The sequence below is a fragment of the Drosophila obscura genome, unplaced genomic scaffold (genome assembly GCF_018151105.1).
Source record: "Drosophila obscura isolate BZ-5 IFL unplaced genomic scaffold, ASM1815110v1 contig_37, whole genome shotgun sequence".
Lineage (NCBI taxonomy): Eukaryota > Metazoa > Arthropoda > Insecta > Diptera > Drosophilidae > Drosophila > Drosophila obscura.
The window spans coordinates 309,233-332,599 of NW_024542825.1; the positions used below are offsets into that span (position 1 = coordinate 309,233).

Genomic DNA, 23,367 nt, shown 5'->3' on the forward strand with positions numbered 1-23,367 from the left:
TTCTTATTTAAACTACGCTTAAATTGCAATAAAGTTGAGTTTCAGACAGAAAGAGAGTGGGAGAGAGAGTTGCAAGGGCAGTGCGTTACATTGTTGTCAGAAGGTTTGGAGGGCTAACATTTGGTTTTGGGTTTTTGACGAATAATTTTCTTCATTTTTTCGCTTGCTTAAATCATATTTATGAATGATATTTCTATTATATTATGTCGATAACTACAGCTAGAGCTTTCTTGGGGCTAAGTTATGCCGCTACAAGTCCCTTGTAAACGCCCTAAACTACCGTTCCGCACTGTCTTCCAAAGTGAAGCGTTGCCGGAGTTGTATATTAAAACAAAAGTCCGACAGAAAAAAAAAAACTGCAAATAATAAAATGAGAGCAAAACCCCCAAACGAACAATAGAAGGTACAACAACAGCAAAAAAAAAAGTTGCCATATTGGAAAATGCAAGAGGACAATTTGGTGAAGGGTCACGTTGAAGGGCAGCAGAACGGGGAGTAAGGGAAAGTAGAAATGGAAGAAGAAATTTTCCAAAAATAGAAAACAGGTAGGAAAAGCTGACAGACTGAAATTTGATGCAAAACAACAACAACAACAACAGCATTTACAACAACCATAGGAATCTCAACAACAACAAAATAGAGTTGGGAGAACTTAAAGAACGAAAAGTCGAAAATAAGTAAGAAAAACTTTTAAAGCCTTGCAAATCAGCTTAGAAAACTGTATTTTTATTGATTACTCTGATCATATAGAAGAGCTTGAAAAATGCTTTAAAATTTATAAAAATATATTTCTATTAAATAAATATAAAATATAAATATTAAATATATTTATATTAAATTTATAAATCAGTGACAAGTTTTCATTGAAACATACCATAGGACATGGCTATAACGACTCTAAGAATCATCCATATCATATATATGTATCCATAATATGTATGTATGTATTTAAAAATTCTCTACAGAATTAAATACTCTACCAAAAAAAAATATGCCAACAAATCAGAACACGCCCTGCAAAAAGGGTATAAAATGGGACCACCAAAAATAAAGTAAATAAAGTCAAAAATCACCAACGAAAACTCAACAACAACAACAACAATAATAGCCAAAAACAACAACAGTACGAGCTACAACAACAATCACACAATAAGAGAATGGAGACGGGGGAAAAACTTTGAAAATTGACTTACGAAAATCTATTTGTTCTGCGCTGGCATCCAATTGTCCATGCTCGACTGCTGCTGCCGCTGCCGCTGCTGCTGTGGTCCAATCCCCAACCACCGAGACGACTCCCTCGCCATTGGCGCTGCTGGCAACAGCTTCTCCTGCAGCTGCTCCGCCCGTTGTGGAACTCGTTTTTGGGTGCAGGAATGCCTCCCGAATGCGTTTCTGTCCCACCAGGCGACCGAGCACCCGCACTCGACTGCGATGCTCCACCAAGCTGCCACCCAGGACCAGGGGCGATGTAGCGCCGCCGCCGCCGCCGATTCCCAGGCGCACTAGACTGCCACCTGGCGGCGGTGACTTTTCATCGCCAGTTGTGGCACGGTTCTGGGAGTTTCCCATGTTTCCCGATTTTCCAGTATCTGCTGTCGGCTTTGGATGCTGTTGCTGCGGCTGCTGATGCTGCTGCTGCTGCGAAAGAAGTTTACAAAAATCAATTAAAAAACTTTTCAATCAGTCGCATTGTTTGGGTTTGGATTTTAAACTTTTGGTTATTTTTTTGTGCATCTTTTAGGGATGCTCTAACAGGGGGTAGATATATTTGTGGAAATATAAGTACTTATGTGATAAAATCTATGTTGAATATATCTTAGATTGAGCTATAAAGAGGATAAGGTACAGGCGTTTGCCAGAGATTATAGAAGCCAAACAGAAATGAGGCCTGTGAGGCAGAGCACAAGGTAGAAGGCAATAAAATCGAACGAAGAGTAACGGACAGAGTAAGCTGAAGTGAAAGATAATAGATATAGCATTCTATAATCTTGTGTTCTATAATCTTGGATTTTACTTATTATTTATTCACTAGAGCATTCAATCTTCGTACGTTTCTCCGTTTATTTTTGTCTACTTTTTGGGGCAGGCAACAAAAGTTTGCTGCTTTTTTTTGTTGTTGTTGTTGTTGTTGTTGTGGCGAAAATGTTGCAGAAATATGAAATGAATTAGTTGCAGAACAGAACAGAAAAGGTAACAGAACAGAACAGAAAGGTGGGTGGACTGGTGGATTGGCGGATTGTTTGGTTGGATTGTCGCTGGTTTGGTGGCCTAGGAGAAAGTTGACAGAAAGTTGCTACTTTAGTTGTTTGATTTCTAAAGGCAAGTACCCATAGTATTTGCGGAATGGTTCGAGCGGGTCGACTGCGACTGCTGTGGTTGATTCTGAGTCTACTGCTGACTGCTGCTGCTGCCTGCTGCTGCTGCTGCTGCTGTGTCAATAGCCAAATGCTCGAGGCCAACGCAGTTGCAGGTTGAATGGGAAATCGTTGTACTCCCTCTCCCTCTCCATCTCTCCCTCTCCCTCTGGCTCTGAACTTTTACTTTTTGCACAAGTTTTGTCGAGAAATTTCCACCGATAATGATCATTAAAGAGAGATTTTTACTATAAAAAAAAATATAAAGTTAAGGATAACCTTTGTTAGACATCTGTCAGGTGGTCGACTGACGTCTATAGTACTCGTTGGGGGGTGGTGGGGGGTTTTGTGCCAAAGTATTGAAATTTCATTTGCATTCGGTTCGGTAAAGTTTTGGCCCATGCTCAAGGTTTTAGGCGAGGCAAGTAATTTCTGACTTTTTTCCCAACAATTAAAATTTTAATTCAAACATGAAATTTCTATTTGTGACAAGACCACGCCCCGCGGCGGTTCTTTTCTTTTTTTTTTTTTTAGTGTAATTGTCATGCAGCGGCAGGACAGTCCAATGGTGGTTGGTACTATGTAATGGGATTGTTCCTTAATTAAGGGTTTCAAGGTTCCACAAGGAAGGGCTTTTGGCTTTAATTGGTGCAATGTTTGAACGAGTAATTAAAGGGTATGTGTGGGTACTGAGAGGCATTAAAGTTGGGTGCCTAGAGCGCTATTATACCCATTCAAGTCAAGTTGATTTGTTAGATTTGATTTACAAAGACTCCTAATGCGTTTTTAAATAAGTAAAACATTTTTCTAATTCTTTTTTATATGGAAGCAGCAATAAGATATGCAAAAATATAGTAAATCTTTTTGATGATAATAGTTCTGGCTTGAAACAGAGTCTTGGGACAAATATTGGAGAACAATAATACTATTTTAATATTTTTAATTAATAATAAAAGAATAATATTTTTTGTTCGCAATTTGTCAGCGGGGTTAGGGTTTACTCACAAAAACTTCGTTTCAATAATGCAAATGAAATAATATATAATACAAAATGTATATTTGCGTATGTTTTTTCTATCACTTGACATGTTCAAAGTGATAAGTTTATTAACAACTACTTTGTTGCTCTTTATTTTGATGTATAACAATAATTAAGAGCTATTTTTTGCTCTACTTAAGAAACTTTGAGCAACTTTTACTTTGAACTTCCTTATCTTAATCCCTCATAAGCGTATCCCCCCCTCTCCAAAGAGTTCTTATCTTTCAGTGAACCACAAAATTCCATTGACCCAACGTTCAAAAAAAAGCCCCTCAATCGAGTGGACGCTGATATCATTCAAGTTCAATGACAGCATTTTGCATTCAACTTTTTATAATTAAAATTTTGGATAATTTTCATAAAGCCTACAAAGATAGAGAGAGAGAGAGGGAAGGAAAGAGCGTCCAAGAGTGCGAAAGCGAGTCAGACACACAAAACATTAGAGAGCCTCACGGCACTCTCATAAATCACAATAAAAACAAATTAGGGAATTTTTTATCGGCTTGGGGCCAGGGGTTGCCCCCCTGTTTTTATTAGGCGAATGGAGAGAGCCTACAAAAAAAAATTTTGTACTAATTGAAATACTCCACGAAGGGCGGGGCGGAGAGTGGTTGGGTGCTGGGACGCGAATCAAGCGTGAGAGGTGTTAAAAATTGTTCACCAAAATTAATTGGCAGCAATAAATTGTGCGTCGTTTGCCTGCCGCCCACGTGACGCATTTAACGTTTTTATGTAGATACAATTTGGAGGGTGTTTCTAAGGTGCGCATAGAATATTAAAAGCAAAAGCTATATAGACAAAATTATAGTCTTCTGATCGAGCGCTATCAAGCTATATTTTACCCTCTGTTTTATAATTTGTTTGTCACAGAATTTTGCCAAATTTAATAAAAAACGAAGACCTACTTTTAATATTATTTCAGTAAGCTAAAAACAATTATTAAATTATTAATTTTTATTAATTATTATTAAAATTATTATTATTATTAAAGCATGCTTCAAGGTCATTTAATGCTTCGATCCTGCATATCTAGCCGCCTTAATTTCCCCTGCTGTTCGCATCTCTCTCTCTCTCTCTAAATAGCAGGCTGCTCCTTAGCCCACCTAAACCCCTCTCTTACTTTTGGCATAACGACCATGTGGCGGCGTCGGCAGTCACAAGCGCATTCCTTTTAAATGTTTTTTGTATCCTTCACACAAATCAGTATTTCAATTATGAGAGGAAAAGTGAGGTGGAGAAATGTAGGGGGGTAAATGTAGGTATGAGAAAATGTAGGTATGGAAATATGTAGGTATGGAAAAATGTAGTAGGTTTAATGGAACCACGTGGAAACACATTTTCTTAATTGTGTCAAAAGCGCAATTTTCTGCAATTTTCTATGAAAATGTGAAATGAAAGTGAAAGCAAAGCGCGCACACACAAACACACAAACACACACACACACACATCATACAAGAAATAACTGTAATCCAAAAAGCTTACGCATCTAAAACGTACACAGAGAGAGAGAGAGGGACACACACAAATACACCTACCAGTCAGAGCGAGCGAGCGAGCGATAGAGAGAGGGTAGCAGCGAGCTTGTGGGTCTCCTTTTCCGGTTGCAATTTGCTATACAAATCCGCGCTTTTGTTGTCGCTATTTTCCACTACAGTCCTTTGGCTTTCGCTCGTCTGCTTCAATTTTATGCTGCCGTTCCTTAGCCCGTTCCACTTTTGCAAGGGGCGCGGCGGCGTAACTTAAATTTCTCGCTCTCTCTCCTTTATTATTTGATTGTTGAATGCTTTCCTTTTTGGTTTTGGTTTTGGTTTTGGGTTTGCTTTTTGCTAATGCCTCAAGTTCGTGAGGGTTTCTATTTCCGCTGCAACACCACGCAGCACACACACACAGCACACACACACAGCACACAGAGCACACTCTACTCAGCCGCCGTTTAATGGCCCGAAATACAGCCGATTAGTCGTTAGATTTGGCAATTTCCTATCACGTTTAGCATTTCTTTTTCGTCGTTTTCTTTTGCTCATGGCAAGCACAGCCACACACTTTAATCTTGGACTGTATTTTTATTCGTTATTTAATTGCAACATGCAGGGCCAGGCCGAACGCTAAATGCAACCTACTGCAGCTGCAGCTGTCAAAAACGAGCACTTCGGCAGCGGCCAGCAAGTGTCACAACAAAGCGAAGTGCCCGCCCGAAGCTCAAACGAAGACAGAGAGAGAGAGAGAGCGAGAGAGCGAGAGAGCGGATGAATCAGATGTTTCCACGAGAGCGAGCGCGAACGGAAGGATGAATCAGCTGACTGAATGGCAAGGCCTTCAAGCCTAGGACAACATAACGGCACGAGTGCCACAGCGTCGTAGCTATAGCGGGAAAAATCGATGGCACACTGACTGCAGTACAAAATGAACCAAACAATATGAGAGACTGACATCAAGTTTTAGGAGAGACAGAAAGAGAGCGAGCGCGCGAGCGAGATTACGTTTTTGGGAGAGCCATAACTGGACTACGTACGGTGTGATAACAGCTGAGCGCATTTGTTGTGGCCCCTCACTTTTTGTGGATTTTTTGCTCGTTTTTGGCAAGGGTTTCGTGTTGTTCAGGTATGCAAATACCCTGCTAACAAATTGGGAAGTTATTGAATATGATACTGATAATATAATACACTGCCAAATGATTGAATACTCAGGGTATTCATTAGCTATCATTGAATATTCAGGGTATTCATTAGCTATCATTGAATATTCAGGGTATTCATTAGCTACCATCAAACCATCAAGTATTTATTCTGTAGAATTTTATTGAAAGTTTTATTTATGATCTTTTAGATATGATATGAAGATAATTTTAGATACGAAGCCTTATGGGAATATACGTAGGAATAGAAGATTATGATATACTGATCTTTTGTACTGAAGAATGGAACACAATTTACTTTGCCTGCAATCTCCTTTCATCGTTATTTGTTGAAATTATTTAACTTATTGGTTTAGAATAGACTAAAAATAGATTTTATGAGTGCCGCTTATTTTTCCCTGCCACATGCCAAACTATTCTATAACCTTCGCCTAGTTTATTGCCACATGTGGCATGTGGCAGCATTCTCATTGCTGTCCTCTAATTGTAGCTCACATCTCGGGTCGTCGAAATCGAGCAATGGAATCGAGCTGCTGCTCATTAGCATTTGTGCCATGGGGCACACGGGGGACTTAATTCTAGGGTTACGATATCGTGCACTCTGCAATGACTCACACAATCAACAAACACACAAATCTGTCAAATACATATGTATGCACGTAAATGTATGCTCACACACACACACACACACATGCAAATGCAATCAGGTCCCAAGGCAATTGCAATTGTGATTTTATGAGCTTTTCCGTGGGGCTGGTAGCTTTTGTGTGTGTGTGTGTGTGTGTGTGTGGGGGGGGTGACTTAAAACATCGATCCATGAACTTAGAAATGATTATCAGCTTAGCCATCTCTCCCTCTCGCTCTCTCTCGCACTTTCATTCATTATATTTCGCCTCTCTTTAGCCCCTAAGTGGTGCAAATTACACTCTATCGCCCGCTGTCTCTCTCTCTCTCTCTCTCGTTAACCTTTGAGTGGCGCAAATAAAAGAGACTTTTGCATATATAATCGCATCATAAAATTCCATTTACGCGACAATAAAATGTTTAGCTCTGTTTGAATGAATGATTAAATGTTTAGCTCTCAGGGAGTGAATTGATGAAATGCTGCCGAAATGTAAAAACCCAAAGGGGGAGGTACATAGGGATTGCGTATGGGTTGTTCGAGTGTTCCCCCCCCCCACCACCACCCTACCCCATTCATCTGATGATTTAAGTTTTTACAATGATGACGGGACCTTTTGTGTGTGTGTGTGTGTGTGTGTGTGTGTGTTCTTCTGTTGTGGCTGCTGTTTGTTGGGACTCACAGCGTTCATTGTGATTTCCTTATGTGTGCACAATTGATAAAAATAAATATGACATGGCAGAATTATTTCATACCGAAAGGGAATACCCTATGGAAGTATTCAGCAAAATGATAAAGCAGAAAAAATTAGGAATGAATAATAGGAATTCGAATAAGAAAAGGGAATAATCGCATAAAATAAATGTCGTAGAAACCAAATTAACCAAATGAATATTATCGTTTCCCGGATCGGTTATCGCTCTTATTACTATTGATAAATGTATCAAAAATAAGTTATCTGTTATCCATTATATATTATATATTAAAATCGAAAAATATGGGGAGCATCTGTTATCAATTATTATCAATCCATTATATTAAAATCGAAAAATATGGGCAATATTCATTACATAAAAATCACATACAACTTTAATCGATTCTATCGGTTATCGGTGTGAATATAAGTCGATTAATCAAGAAAATTATCAAATTCCATTATGTTATCGATTCACTTGACTTTGATCAGTTCTTATTTCAATTTTATTGTTATCGATCAATAATGAATGTGATTGATAAGTCAATTTTTCGATTAGCACAAGCCAGCTATCGACTCTGATATTGATCAATTTTGATAACTCCGATTACTGATCATTCATTTGCTTGCAGTAATATTTTCATTTAAACCAATTCTATTGATATTTTAGTTTTGCTTCTTCCACTCGCTTTCATAAGCCATGGTTAGCGTATGTGCATAAATCGTGCAACTCTTTATCTTTTCTTTTGTTTTTATATTATGTTTATTTTTTCTGTCTTTGTGGTGTTAATTTTGTTCGGACTTTTCGCACATTTTGTGGCGTTGTTTGCCGGTCTGTTTGCTTTTGTGGGTCTCACAAACATACATATGTACATATGTATGTACGTATGATTGTTGCTCTGTTGCTCAGCTGATAAGCCGTTTATTGCTGCCTGCTATGCCACTCAGATAAGACCCCTGCGGACACATGAACGGACAGAGAGAACATACAGTTGAACTTATGTACGTACAAGCCCCGGACGGACATCAGTCGCCATGGGTCACGTACTTAGTTGTAGCCCCGGAATCGGATTAGATTTATGCATTTCGTAACTCATTAGAGGGACTCAAATGCGATTTGTGCGATGCCAACGAAGCACGGATACACAGGGAAAGAGACAGAGAGAGAGAGAGAGAGAGAGAGACAGAGAGAGAGAGGGAGAGAGATGTAGAACGGAACTAAGGAAAAGCGTTTTTAATTAGCTCATGAAAGATTTCCCATTTTAATTGGACTTAATGCATTCAAGGGAAATCCCACGAAAACTTTTACTCCTGCAAAATGTTGCCGCTTGGATTTTAATTAATTTTACACGACACATGTGTCGGTGTGTCCTAGCCTGGATATGGTGGGGGAGTGGATATGGTGGGATTGGGGAGGCCTTGGGAATGCATTTTGACACATTGTTTGACAAATTGCCAGACACTGGGGACACACATGCACACGAACAAAAGACGCACACATAAAGATGCATATGGGGGAGTGGGGAGCAGGCGTAGATACATATATATGGGTTAAGAGTGTTGCAGGCAGAACGAACAGAATCATCAAAGCTAAAACTTGACGGCAACTTGTGCAGTTGACGCACAAAGTTTAATGCCAAAAGGCATTGCCCACCCCCCACCAAATGCGGGCTTGCCAAACAGTGGAGAGAACAGCGAACCATTCCCAGGGGCTGTGTGCTAAAAGGGCCAAGCAAGTGGGAACCATAAATCAAACATAAATAAATCTCCACATAGAAATACGCTTGAAAGATCTCTGCAGTCTGCAGTGCAAAGATCCCTTTTGGGCAACCCGCCCCTGGCTTTTGTAGGTGTGCAGGTGCAGGCAACAATGTTGCACTAACGGCTCTTACTGACAACGCGCAAAATGTCGCCCGCAACATGGCGTATGAGCCAAGTCTGAGAATGGCCCCCCAAAAGCAACAACAAAAACAAAAACAACAGCAGCAGTCAGCCAGCAGCCAGCAGCCAGCAATCATCATCTGGCCCGAGTATCCAATACGCTCACGGGATTGGCTAAAACGGAGACAATATAGGACAGCAGCCGCTCGCCCCCCCCCAGAACACACAACCCAGTGCCCCCGTTCAGTGACAAAGTCAGTTATGGTCAATAAAAAGCAATGTGCAAGCGTTGGGCAGGGGGGCAGAGCAGACCGGAGCAGGGCAGGGCAGAGTGGAGCCGACAATGAGAAAGCGTTGCAATGCGACGATTCTGGCGATGCCAGAGCCCCAGCATCGGCCACCAGACAACAGATGGCGCCCTCATGCGACAGGGACAGAGTCAGAGCCAGAGCCAGAGATGATAGCCGTGAAATCGGATGAAATTGATGCGGTGCGGAAGGGGGATAGTGGGGATAGTGGGGATAGTGGAATATGGGTGGAAGTGGGAGAGTGGTAGAGTGCAGCGGAGCTAATGAAAAGCGTGTGGTTTATGTTCTGTGGGAATTGCAGCGAGTAGCAGCAGCCTTGTGGAACGTATTGGCAACGATTTGCAATGGCAGCTGAGTGAGTGATTGAACAGATCTCGCATAAAGCTAAAGGAATTGTTTGGAGCGAAACAATGAGGCTGAAACTGGACGAGCTGTGAGCGCAAACGGTACAGTTGCGTAGGCGGACTAAGCCGCTCGCTCATTGCAAGCTCTCATTGCCAATTGCTCTCTCCCACACGCTCGCCTTGCGACGGCTCTCTCTCTCTCTCTCTCTCTCTCTCTTGGACTGCAGCAGAGGGAGAGCAAACTTTTGTTCCTGTCCACTTGCCGGTACAGCAGTGGAGAGCGGGAAGGGGGTTAAAGTGCGACTGTTATGGCTGCTATGTTACAAGATCAGGTAGAATTTCATGTTGAATTTAACTAAATATATCATCCAAATTAGCATTATTTAAGTTTAATATTTCGTGCAAAAATTATCAAAAATCAAAATAAAAATCGTACCAAGCATCTTCTCTTTGATGTTACTCTAATTATGCCATATAGAGACTGCCTCTCCCACTCTCTATTTAACATCCTTTAAGCAAACTTCTGTCTGACCCGCAATAACATGATCCCTTGGGCGCAACCATAGATTTTTCGTACAAAAATTGACTTGCAAAATGCAATAATTACGTGTGTGTGTGTGTGTGTATGGTGTGTGTGGTGTTGTGTGTGTGTGTGTGGTGGCAGTGTGTGTGTTGCGCCCTGAAACATCCACTGCAAAATGTAACCACAATTTTTGCAGCGAGTCTACTGTTAGTTGCCGCATTTTGGGGGCACACGCAAAAAGTGACCAAACGAAATTTCGTGACGCGACGAAATGAAAATTATTTTAAATTATAGTTTTCCAATGGCAGGCAGTTCCCTTTCAGTTCCCTATCCCCCCCCGTCTAACCCTTCACCACAACCACATGTTAGCCCAAATATGCCAGCGACAGGTTACCAAAATTTATCTGGTTGAATGGCAACACATTTTGCACAATTTGTAGATAAAAATGCATCTGGTTTTAGGTGTTTTTTTTCTACTCTCCTCTTTGTCGTTTGTATTGGTGTTGGTGTTGGGTTAATTTTAGCAGCGAAAATTATTTGAAAATTGAAAAGGTTGCAGGGCACAGGTCGTGGGAGAACGTGGGGTATAGTGCAATATTGTAGAGCTATTTACTATAGTGGGGCGGTGCATTGAGTGTGTGGTTGAGGTGAGCATATGTAAATACGAGTGTAATAGACAGAGGGTAGAGTAGAGTACTTCGCTGTGTCCCCTATCGGTGTCTATTTGGGTGACAAAGTGGTTGAGTTTAATTTAATTGCGAATTTCTATTACAAAATATTCCACTTTTCACATTAATTCTTTGAATGACATCCTTAGATAATTTAGCTTTTGTTTTAACATCTGTTTTAAATCTCTGTGTCTCTTTCGCATCAACGTTGTAACTGGAAATCCAGAGAACACACAAACAAAAAACAAAACAACAAAGAAAGTATGATTTTTATAGTTTCTTAATTTATAAATTTTATATTTCTTAAATCATATTCCGATTTAGATCAAGCGAAATAAAACTTAACAGAGCTCCCTGCGCTCTCTGACTCATTTGGATTCCAGCAGACGGATGCCCTTTTAAAGAAAGAGCATCCTCGACAGTTCGGCTTGGCTGGCTATTTCACTTATTGAATAAACTCTTTCCAAAATATTCAAAATCCTGGCGGACATTATATTCGTCGCAAGGAGAGGGAGAAGAAGAAGAAGAGAAGTAGAAACGAATGACAATTTGCACAGCAAAATAGAAAATTTATTGTCATTACAGAGGCATGTTAATTAAGCAGCGACCTGACAGCGTGAACAGCGAAAAAAATATATAACTCAAAACTAAATTTTAAAATTCTTCTTTATCATTGATTTATGATAATATTCTATGACAATATTCTATGTATTCTACATGCAATTCTACATTAATAATGATATTCAACGTTAATAGGTTACATGGCTGCTCTGCACCTAGACTTTGACCCTTCTCATTTCTCTTCCACCAAAGCCTGTACAATAGCAAGTTGCGGACGCTTCAGGTACGGTCGCGCGAGGCTATTTCTTCATTTCTCTTTTAGGCTCTGAAATGCTACTGGCTTCGTCAATGCTAAAGTCTTTGGCGCGGCACAGTGGGGACTCAGCGGAAAAGGAGTTTCACAGGTCAAAAAATTGTATGAGCGCTTTGGATAAAATTTAGCAAGCTGAAATGGCCGAAAGCCCCACTGTGCTGCGCTGTTTCAAGCTCTCTCTGCTCGTCGCTGACGAACAGAGCATAGCCGCGCGCCATTAAAACGGTTTTTTGGTCGCTCATGCAGCCATCTTGTTATTGCTCAGTCTTTGCTTCCACTCAACACCCTTTCCATCACACACCCACGTTCGCTGAGGAACATCGTAAAGGAAGAGGAGAAGAAGGAGAGCATGGAATGTGCTAGAACTAAGTCGGCTGCGCTGCGCCATGATGAAATTAACAATTCATGCTTATAACTGTAAACCCCTTCACCAACAACTCATTCTCTCACACACCTGGACTTTGATCCTGCTTACATATATATATGTATATATGCACATATTTACCACTCAACACCCTGCCCATCACACCCACGTTTGCTATTCATTTTTGCAGTTGTAGTAGATCAGCCGAAATATTCGATCTCATTTTGGAATTGGGACATGGTGAAGGAAGAGAAGAAGAAGAGCATCGAATGTTCTAGAACAAAGTCTGCGCTGCGCCATGCTCAAATTATGCCATGCATACTTGTAACTGTAACTCTCTTACCAACCACTCCATCTCGCTCGCACACACAGCTACACTCATTTGATCTCCTATTGCAAAAGGAGAGAGGAGCACAATTTCCAATGGACAAAGAGAGCAATTGGGAAGCTGAGCAGGAGAGCATGGAATGTTCGAGAACAAAGTCTAAGCTGCCCACGCATCTGCGCCGCGCGCTCATTCCACTTTTTTCAATCGGTCAATGCGGGTGCGTCGTAAGTCGGCTCCGCGTTTAAATTCGCAAAATAGTGAAAGTGAATAGTGAAGTGAAGTGAAGTGTAGTGAAGTGAAGTGAAGTGAAGTGCAGTGTAGTGAAGTGTAGTGCAGTGAAGTGTAGTGCAGTGATTAAAAGTGAGGCGGCGGCGGCGACGAAGAAAGCAGCAAAATGGCGAAAAATGGCAACTCGGCGGCGGCGAAGAAAGCAGAAAAATGGCGAAAAATGGCAATTCGGCGAGGGAGAATGCGGCAATGCTTGGAAGTTTATTAAATGGCAGCTCGGCGAGGAAGAATGCGGCAATGCTTGGAAGTTTATTCAAAATCTGATATCTACATAGATAGTGCATTAAATCATTTTTTTTCATGTGTAAAAATCATCATTCCAGCAGTGTGTGTGTGTGCAAAAAAGTCGCTTTATTTGGTCCCTTGTCCACTACATCCTAAAATAGCGCAGTGAAACAGAGAGTGAAAAAGGAACATGCGTTCCAAGTGAAGTGAAGTGATGGGGTGAGGCATTCAAAATCAAGTGATCTGACTCTCTCTCATCTTGTGTGCTCACACGAACTTACGCCCCCGAATGCCTCACCTTAAATAAATATGCCCAAAATTTCGTGCGTTTCGTTTTCGGTTTCTGTGCGGTTTCGGTACGGTTTCCGTCGTCGTAGCGTCGTGCGGTGTCTCTCTTCGAATCGTCAGAAACTCATGTGCAGAGCAAAGCAAGGAAAAAGTAACGGGACAATCGGTAAGAAGGAGAATTGTGCATATCTTTTTTTTCTTTACTGTTGCAGTTTTTAAGTTAGATCAAGGGTTTTTCGTTTGGTCACGTGATGTGTCTGGCAATGTGAAGAGGGGACGAAAAGGGAATGAGAGAAAAATCGCGAAGCGTGGGCGCTCTCCTAACAAGCTGTCAGATTTTAGGGTGAGACACATTACATATCTTGGTGATCTGGCTCTCTCTCTCTCACATTTAGTGTGTAACAAAAAACGTGTTTGGTCTGCGGAATCTCTTCTGCTAGGAAGTAGGAAGAGGCGAAACGAAACTTAATTTTCTTTATGGCGTGGCAGTGAGAGAGAGAGAGAGGGAGAGCACTTACAGCGACACTTCACCTACATACATAAATACCCGCAACCACTCTCTCAATCATACACCAACACCTACACTCTCATTCACTCCCACACTCTCACACACACACACTCACGCAAATACAGCTAGCCATCGAGAATTCGCATTTGGAAACCGTACCGTGTACCGTACCTTTTGCAGTGCTGCAACTTTAATTGCTTTGGTGGTTTGTGCCAAATTAGATTCTGCGGTTTTGTCGCGTCGCCATTCCGGTAATCGAGGGCGGGAATCAGGTTTGGGATTGGGTTTGCGATGGGGTGCGGGTATTGGCTGTTGGAGTCTTGGACCTTGCCTTTTGCCCCAAAACTCAATTGAACGCTGGACGCCAAGGCATGAACATGGCATCTGACGCTGACGCCCATCAATTAAACTTGTCAATGGGAATGCAAAACAGCAGCGCCGCGACCAAGAAACAGGATAACAAGGAGCTCAGCTCAGCGCCTTAATAAAGGGGCAAAAGTGGGAGGGTGGGAGGAGAACAGTGGTTAAAGTTTTCGCAGCTTTTCACTCGAATAAAAGCAAAGCAAAAAGTTTGCATTAACTTCAGAGTCACGACATTAAAATTAGGTTTCCATCTTGGATATAATCATAAATATATGGATCCTTTAGGCGATTCTTTCCCTTAGAGAACTTCGGCTAGTGCTTTATTTTTATAGATCTTTAAACATGAATTTTCTACTTTCTCTTAGGTAACCCCATTTATCAGAATAAAATACGTTCCTCAAATAAATTTTTTACCATTAAAAAAATTCTTAAATAGCTTACAAAATTCCCATATTTTCCAGTTTTTATTTTAAAGAAATTTCTGTCCGCTGCTTTAATCCAATTCCTTTACTATTTTTTTTTGGCTGCTTACACATTAAGAATATCCCCAAGACATAGGATATTCGGTCTGTTGTTCGCAATGCAATCAAAAAGGTCACAAAAAATACGAATAAGTCACTCACATATTCGTATTCGTATGCCCAGTAAACATGAATATCTTAAAAAATATAAGCAAATGCTTGCTTGCTGATCCCAAATTCTGATTCGTTTCGAGGTGCCGCAGGCCATTGACATGGCTCTCGAATGTACTCATGGACGCTGTCCTAAAGATGCCTCCCCTCTATGGACTGTGTGTGTATGTCCTCTGTCTTATCCTGTGAAATGAAATTGATTTATTTTTGTTTACGCCGAGAAACAGCAAAAAGTTTACCACAATAACCGAAACTCTGTTCCAGGACTACGGACTTCTACAATGCCGTTGGCTAGTTTTTTTTTTTCCTCTGTTGGCTTATTTCTAGGGACCTCGTTATCCTGGTCTTATTGTCGAGCAGCAGTAGGGCTAATCCAAATGCTCTCTAATTACATTGGCCAGAACGAGAGAAGAGAGAAGAGTCCACAAAGTCAAGGCCAAGTTTCTGTCGTGTCTGTTGTCTACTTTTCAGGGGCTACTTATCATTTTTTAGCCGCCTTATGCCTCCTCTATACACTTGGCTTATAGACACTTATCCTAATTATTGGCCCTCTGGCCATCAGGAGAGGGCAGGCGTCCATTGAACTGTTTGTTGCCTAAGTCTGGGCCTTCAAGGTGACTGAAATGGGGTGCTTGGGTTCCAGAAATGTGACCGAAACGAGGCTAAGCAGTCGCCTGCCCTGCCCTGCCTGACCGACAAATGTCAAGATGCTTGCAGTTTTTTCTCTGCGTTTGGGGGACGCGAGAAATACTCTTCAGTTTGTTGCGGCATGGTAATTTTGTGAGTGTCTCCTCCTTACAGAGATTGTAAAGTGTATAAATCTTCTTGCATTTCTTATTATTATAAACATTACACAAACACAGAGCTGCACATGCTTGGGGCAACCATTTTTTGTTTTCCTTCCTTCGGGCGTCGTGCAAATTTATGAAGGGCACTTCAAATGGCCTACGAGTCGGGCCGGGCCGGGCGGGGCCTTACCACATCACATGGCTAAAGTCTCGCACACAGTAAACAGCAAAAAGAATGGCAATGGCATGGTGAAAATGGAAAGTGGGAGAGGAGGAAAAATGGCAAGCAATAAAAATAATTGCAAAATTCGAAATTTAAGTGTACACTCCTCAGTGTGTGTGTGTGTGTGAGGCACGTTTAAAACCCCGCTGTGTCTCCACTTAGTCACTCGCCGCAGCCCCCTCACAGCGCAGAATTCCACCTCCCTGGCTTGGCTCACACCTACCCAGCAGATCCTCTCTTCCCTATACTACTTCTGCCCCTCTCATGCTGCACAAACAATGGCCCAAAACGAGGCGAATGCTCAACGCAGTGTAAAATCAGCGAATCGCGGTTTCTTTTTTATGTACCCTGTACTTTGTGGCGCACAGAAGTATATTGGGTTTGTGGGAGTGTATGTACAGGTGATGCACTGATAGAAAAAGGATGTGAGGAGACCACAACAGTGACTGGAGGAGTCGGAAGCGACCATCGCTGCATAAGCAATCGTGAACGGCAGCCAGAAGAACTTGGAGTTTATTTGAAGGTCAAATAAAATTCAGCCGAGAGTCGAAATTTGCCGAACTTTGCCTCTTCCATTTTCTGCTCTCCCTTTTTCATATGCGAGCTTTGATCCTCTCCCACGCCATGCACGCGCTCACTCTCTCTCTCTCGCTCGCATTTCTTTCATGCCATTGCTCTCTCAGCAACAACAACAATAACGGTACCTTTTGTATTGCTGCTGCTTAGTTTTCCCGTGTCTTTCTTTGCGACTTCTTTTTGGTACAAATTTGCATGAGCAATTCAAGAAATATTAATATAGAGCATATAGAGATTGCTTACTAGAAACCCCAATGAACCACAATATACTCGGTATTTGCACAGTCGTAATATCGAGTCTTTGTTCCCCCTGTTCTCTTCTCTCCGTGAATCTGTGTCTTTGTGTGTGTGTGTGTGAGTGTTTTACAATCTGTTTCGCAACTCACGTAAAATATAAGGTAATTTGTGGAAATTTGATGTTTATCGTAAATTGTTTTTTATTTGCACAATGTCACCATTTTGCGGTTTGCCAGCAGCGGCACACTCACACACACACGCGCGCAGCCACAGACAAACACACGCACACCTCAGCTGGTCAGAGTTGTCAGAAAGCCAACAAATAATATAAAAAAAAACACTCTTAAATAAAAATGAACGATGAATCGAATGGTAAAATACTCTCATAAATTTGATAAATTTATCAGAAGTGCGTTATCACATGTTTGGGGTGTCTAATGGGGTGCTCTGAGGGCTCTAAGGGACAGGACTTACATTTCACTTTTAATGGAAGCAAAATAAGTTGCCGCAGTAATCAATGCAGCGAATAAAAAACACTCATTTGATCGCCTGATGAGACACAATGCCCAAGTGATCGAAGGACCTGCGAACCGAGTGCATATCGGAAGAGCATTTCACGTTAAGCCCTTTGACAATTTCTCATGCATTTCGTATATGCAAAATATAAATACCCCAGTCGCAAAGAGTACACATTTTTTTTTGGTATCCCCCCACCTTAATTGTGCGCCAGAAAAGAGCCACTGCCACAGCCGCAGCCAACAAAAAAAGTTTTGGTAAAAACAATTGCAAACATTTTTCAATTTACCTGCGTGACGGCGGTGGTGGTGGCTGCAATGGCCTCCCGCTTCTTTTTGATTCCTGACGATTTTGTTGATCCTTTCGTTGGTTTTGCCTTTGCGGCTTTTTTCGATGGCATTTTATGCTTGCCACAATCCCATATATAATGTAACCATACTAAAGTCATAGCTGACAGTGCAACGCATACAAATGCGAACCACGCTAAGAATGTGGTGTTTCTTATTTCAGTTAGGAAGAACATTTCGAGAATTTTGCCCGACTAGATTTGACAAAAATAAATGTAAATGAATGTTTGACAAGTTTTTCCTTGTTTTTAATTTTACTTTATTTATCGTATTTTTCGCTTGTTGTTGCTGTTGTTACACATTGTATAATATATCGTATCGTATATCGTTTACTTTCTATGTTTTTTTAGAGCTAAAAATAAGTTGTATTTTCTTTGGTTTTTTTTTTTTGCCAGTAAAATGTTACCAAACGCCTGACGTTCTGTGTACATACCCCCATCCATTCTATGCCAAAGAACATTTTACAATATTCGTACAATCGTTTCGAATTAGTTTACAATCGTATTTCAGAGTGAAGACTATCAATTCGGACATAGTACATATCATTGGAAAAAATGGACATCTAAACATAGCTTAAGGTTAAATTTAGTTTAAAGACTAGTTTTGATCTTTATTTGGTTTTGGAATACAAATACTTTTGTGGGTTTTACTGCTAGCGTGTGTGTTGGTCTGGTCTTTGAAAACTGCGGAGTGGCTGGAAAATGTAAGGAATTCTTTGATATTTTTGGTATCATGCAAAGTGAAAAATTCTTCTTAAGTAATGTTTTTTTTTTTTTTTTTGTATAATACAAAACCTTGTCAGTGGTTTGTCCTCTGGGAACTTGGGATTGGTGGGAGTTTGGAATACAAGTTTTGGGTTTTTAAAGATTTTTTTTCGAGCTATTCTTCGCTTTATATGAGAACCAGACCAACATACACACACTCTCTCTTCATGAAATGCAACCCTTAATTCTATTACTTTTCCATATCCTTTTATGACATTTCCAATATATATATATATTTTAAATATATTTGATTTTGGAATTAAATTACGAATTAAATAATTTTTTCTTTGGTTTTGTTTTGTCGGTTGAATTGTATGTACAATGCCCTTAGAATTAAATTATGCATTTAAAATTGTTTCTATTTCTATGGGGATATTCGGAAACTGTTAAATATGCGCAACATTCATTTATAATTTAATTGAATTTATTTAACTAAATTTCTATGCATAATTTGTTGCGCCAAACATACCAAAGGAATATTACTCTTTTTGTTTTTGGTAGCTTGCAAAATAGATGCCTTAATTATGGGGATTTATTATATTGAATATTTCATAACAGAGTTTGGAACAATTTTTACAGATTAAAGATACAATATATTTCCTGTTTGTTCGGTGCAGTATATTTGTATATCACTGAGTGCTAAAAGGAGGAAAAACAACAACAAAAGGTGTTCTTACAACCCATTTTGATGGCCCAAGAGTTGATTGATTTTCGTTTAGAAATCAGCGGTGTGTAGGTATGCCCAATTTATATTGATTAAATTTTCAACCTGAGCTGAAAAGTTTCGCAAAAGTTTCGGCTAGATGATTTCTCGGTAATCACTTTTCATCTAAAAATACAAAAATCATTAAAAGCTTGGAAAATTCAGACATTTTAAGAGAGTTTTACAAAATAATTCGTTCACTTTTAGGCAGCTTAACATTTAAATTGAATTCCATTTTGTGTGTGTTTCTGTTGATTATTCCATCTATTATTTTTTTTTGTTTTGTTTTAGGTTTAGTTTTATGTTACGTTTTTGCTATTAAAATTTGAATTTTTTTTTGTGGTTTTTGCCTGTTCTGTTGTGTTCTGTCTGTCTGTCTGTCTGTGTATTTATACTGTATTTTATTTGGTAATACTAGAATTTAAATGCAACTCTCATTTGGACTCCATTTTGACTGGCAGCTTAATGTTTCAACTTTTAGTTGCAACAATTGAATAACCTGCAACCAACCAGTGACCAAGGTCGTTATATACTATTTACAGATTTTTGCAGAGCAAAGCTGCTGCTACTTAATGATGCCACTATTTTTATTCCAATAAGTTATTCTATTCTATGGAAAAAATAAAATATCGCCAGTAGAAAACTCTTTGGATTTATGTGGGATCTACCGCCTGTAAAAAAAAACTCATCATGCAAGCAGAAATCGCTTCAAAATGAATGGAAATTTATGTACTCTGATTTTGTCATTGAACTGAGATTCGATCCGTGATAGCACTGCTGATTTTGTGAGTGGCGCTGAGGGCTTTGTCCATTGGCAAATTAATTTGCAAATTTACACAATCTAATTTTGCACCCGAGTAGGAGGTCAGGTCAGGTCGCCGAGGGGACATGCGACCAGCAACACGCAACACTGGACCAATTGTTAATTTGTAATTACAATTTTTGCATTATTGTAAACGCTGACAATGGAGAACAATTGAAATTAGCAGCGCAATTAGTCGATCCGTGCAAACAAATATTCGTTTTGCAATTTAATGCCCCAATAGAGACAAAAGCTAATGAGGAGCGCGCAGTGCTGCAGCGCAACAGCGCAGAAAACTCTACACTTTTTCATCCTATACGAAAATTTTCCCTTTGGATACAGTTTGATTTTCCATATTTCTCTCTCCTCTATTTTTGGGTGTTGCAAAAGCAATTAAATGCACATTTTGTCTCTTTTATTTGATTTAAACCAAACCAAACAAAAATTTCCATATATTCCACAAAACGAAAAAAAAAAAAAAATAAACCAAATGTTAGAGGAAAACCTCAAAAGGTGGCTTTTTTGTTTGGCTATGTTTTTCGTTTAAACAATGGACCAGAATAACAATTTCACCAGAATATTATGGTGGTGTTATTGCGCTTTTGTATATCCTCGCCCTCCGCGATAGACCTCAATAGTTTGGCCACAGGCTCGAAATAAAATGCTCTGTCAATAAAATAACCAACAAAAAAAAATATTATTATTATAAATGCCGAAAATCTGAGTGGAAATAAAGTGTCAGTGGCACTCCCAACAAAATAATATATATGTATTCGCTTTGTGGCTTAATTTTACTGCAGTTTTATTGCAGTGTTTTCTTTGGTATATTATATGGTATTTGGTTTGTACAAGTTTGTGTTGGATTGCAGTGTTTATAGCATATTTTGTTGTAGTATATTTACTATATTTTCTGGTGTTTTTGTGTTACTTCTTTTGGAAATCTTTTCTGAAATGCAGCATAGATAGTAGCAGGACAATGTAGCATACTTTGATGGCGATAAAAACTTCACTAAAATTAAAATCAATCAAAAAACACTTAAAAACTAATAATGGAATATAATGTCTGTACCACTAATTCAAGTTAAATACTAGTTTTTGGTATATTTATAGTATTTTTCTTAGCATACTTTTAGTATTTTGTGTGGTATTTTCTTGGTATTTCTGTGTATTTTTCTATATTATACATTTACAATACTTTTTTTTCTTCTTATGTTTTTTTTTTTGGTCGAAATAGGCTCATTTTCTTACTGTTCATTTTCCATTTGTGAAGAGTTTTTCTCTTGGTTTTTAGTTTTGCTTTTTTGTTGGCAAATTTCACGCCACTTAAACAACTTAAAATTCAAATTGTTTTAATCTTTTTTTGTGTGGTATACTTACTTAAATGCTAATTTCAAAATGTTGCTCTGTTGCTGTTGTTGCTGTTGTTGCTGCTGTGGTTGTTGTCTCTCCTTAACTGGCAATTAGTTTAATTTGCCAAATCCTGTATTATATCCGCTGCAACGAAACGAGCATCGATTTGTGTGTGTTATGTTTAGTGCGAGATTTAAGCTCATTAATAAATAATGTTTTTTTTTTTTTATTTGAATATGCAATTTAAATTAATTAATGGAGTTTGATGAGAGGCCTGGCGCAACGCGCCCACCTGTCTGCCTCCCCCAGTTAAGCCATTAATTTGTATGCTAAAAAATACAAGAGTATTTTGCATTATAATATCCCCTAACACCCTCACCACCACTCGTTATTATTTGGATTGGGGTCAGTCGCTTGTTTGAATTTGAATGGAGAGAAGCGGAACAAATATAAAAAAATATATACAATTGTGTTCAATGAAATAGTAGTGCCGCACCTCACTACTTTCAAAACTCTTTTTGAGATAGTTCTAGTCTTTCAAATTGAACAAGTGATACCTTTACGGAAAGCCTGGAATGTAGGCATTAGAAACTTGAAGAAACCCCATTACATTTGCATTCTATCTTCTTGTTATTTATGACTTTAGACAACTACCCATGATATCTGCTGTTCAATGAAATAGTAGTGCTGGGTTAAATTTATTTTTAAAAATGAAAAAACAAAGCAAATTAATTTAAAAAAGTCACCATCCGTAAGCTCAATTTGGTGATTGAATAATTTGATGAAAGAAAGTTTTGGACATAGCGGTAATTTTGATTTTGAGCCGTTGGAGAAATCATTGCTCGGTCAAGAAGAGGAGACCTAAGAGTTAAACTAAAAACTTAAGGCAGGAGGTATAATGGGATTGAAAACTAAGTTGTATGCACTCTCACTATTGTGTTTAATTAATTAACTATAAGAAGTAGACTGAAAATCGATTTTGTATTCGAAAAACATATTTTTTAGAGGATGGTCGGCGATGGTCGAAGGCAACACCAGGCCTTCAATATCCTCAAAAATTATGAAAACAATTTTTAATCGCTCTGTCAGTTATGTGACAGTTTGTAGACGGTTGATTACACATTATTTGAATGCAAGAAGTCCCAGAAAGCTCCGCGTTTGGGTCTAAGAGTACATGGGTGCACGACTTCAGTTTGGAAAAACGCATGTGGAATGGCCTGTGTCACAGTGACAAAAATACTTTTGACTGATGATAGTAAAGTTGTATTATATGGTAAGATAGACTCAAAAGAATATGTTTGGCATTCACAGAAATTCAATTACTACTTAAAATCATGAAAAAAATAGCATTGGGCATGGAAGGCTGAGCCTTATGGGGCCCAGCTCATATAAGCTAGTACTTTCTAGCCTGGCGTTTGAGTATATTATGGTTTTGAGCGAAACTGTGTATGTAGGCATACTTTAGAATACATTAAATTCAAATTACAGTTGAAAAATTCATGTTAAAAGGATCTTTTAACAGGATAATGACTTAAAATACCCAGAAAAGCTCGCTAGGAATTGATTTTTATCGGAAAAGATCGACGTTTTTCCATGGCCAACTGTCCAACTGGATATAAATCTCATCGAAATCTTATGCTGGAATACCAAATACATTGTTGCAACTGGAAATCCGTGAACCAGAGCCAAGTTTTAGCAAGTGGTTCATGGATTATTGGCTCAAATCTTATTGAAGCGTTGGCAAGAGATTAATGACCCATATCCGGCCGGTGCAAGTTCGCAATGAAAACCAAATTGATAAAAAACTACAAATTAAAGCTCAAGAAACATAAAGAACATGAGATATATGTTTTTATTTGAGTTTCGTTGTTTTTTTTAATTTTCTAAAAAAACACTACTATTTCATTGAACAGCATATTTTATGGGTATTCGGCTTATGTCATGTAAAACAAGAAGATGGAATGCAAATGTAACGGGGTTTCTTCGGTTATCCAATGCCTACATTCCGGGCTTTCCGTAAAGGTATCACTTGTTCAATTTGAAAGACTAGAACTATCTCAAAAAGAGTTTTGAAAGTAGTGAGGTGCGGCACTACTATTTCATTGAACACAACTGTATATTGA

The 23,367-nt window shown here is 39.3% G+C and overlaps 2 protein-coding genes and 1 long non-coding RNA gene across 6 annotated transcripts in view; 1 reads left to right on the plus strand and 2 right to left on the minus strand.

Moving 5' to 3' along the window:
• LOC111079814 (protein cappuccino) overlaps positions 1-17,758 on the minus strand; it is a 45,783-nt gene extending 28,025 nt beyond the window's left edge. Inside the window, exons 1-2 of one of the 3 annotated variants that reach the window (XM_041594848.1) lie at positions 17,568-17,758; positions 1,194-1,635 (exon numbers count right to left, since the gene is read on the minus strand). In XM_041594848.1, the coding sequence (XP_041450782.1) occupies positions 1,194-1,635; positions 17,568-17,726 (601 nt within the window). In that variant the 5' untranslated portion in view covers positions 17,727-17,758. Of the gene's footprint in view, positions 1-1,193; positions 1,639-4,928; positions 5,176-17,567 lie in introns of those variants that run through there. The other 2 variants (XM_041594847.1, XM_041594849.1) reach the window with 2 other exon arrangements.
• LOC121404722 overlaps positions 13,353-23,367 on the plus strand; it is a 71,766-nt gene continuing 61,751 nt past the window's right edge. The window contains exon 1 of the long non-coding RNA XR_005968158.1: positions 13,353-13,601. This is a non-coding gene — a long non-coding RNA (uncharacterized LOC121404722). The remainder of the gene's footprint in view (positions 13,602-23,367) is intronic.
• Positions 19,431-23,367, minus strand: part of LOC111079865 (hemicentin-1) — a 131,606-nt gene continuing 127,669 nt past the window's right edge. For both annotated transcript variants that reach the window (XM_022375191.2, XM_022375205.2), the window contains one exon: positions 19,431-21,388. In XM_022375191.2, coding sequence (XP_022230883.2) covers positions 21,360-21,388 — 29 coding nt within the window. In that variant the 3' untranslated portion in view covers positions 19,431-21,359. The remainder of the gene's footprint in view (positions 21,389-23,367) is intronic.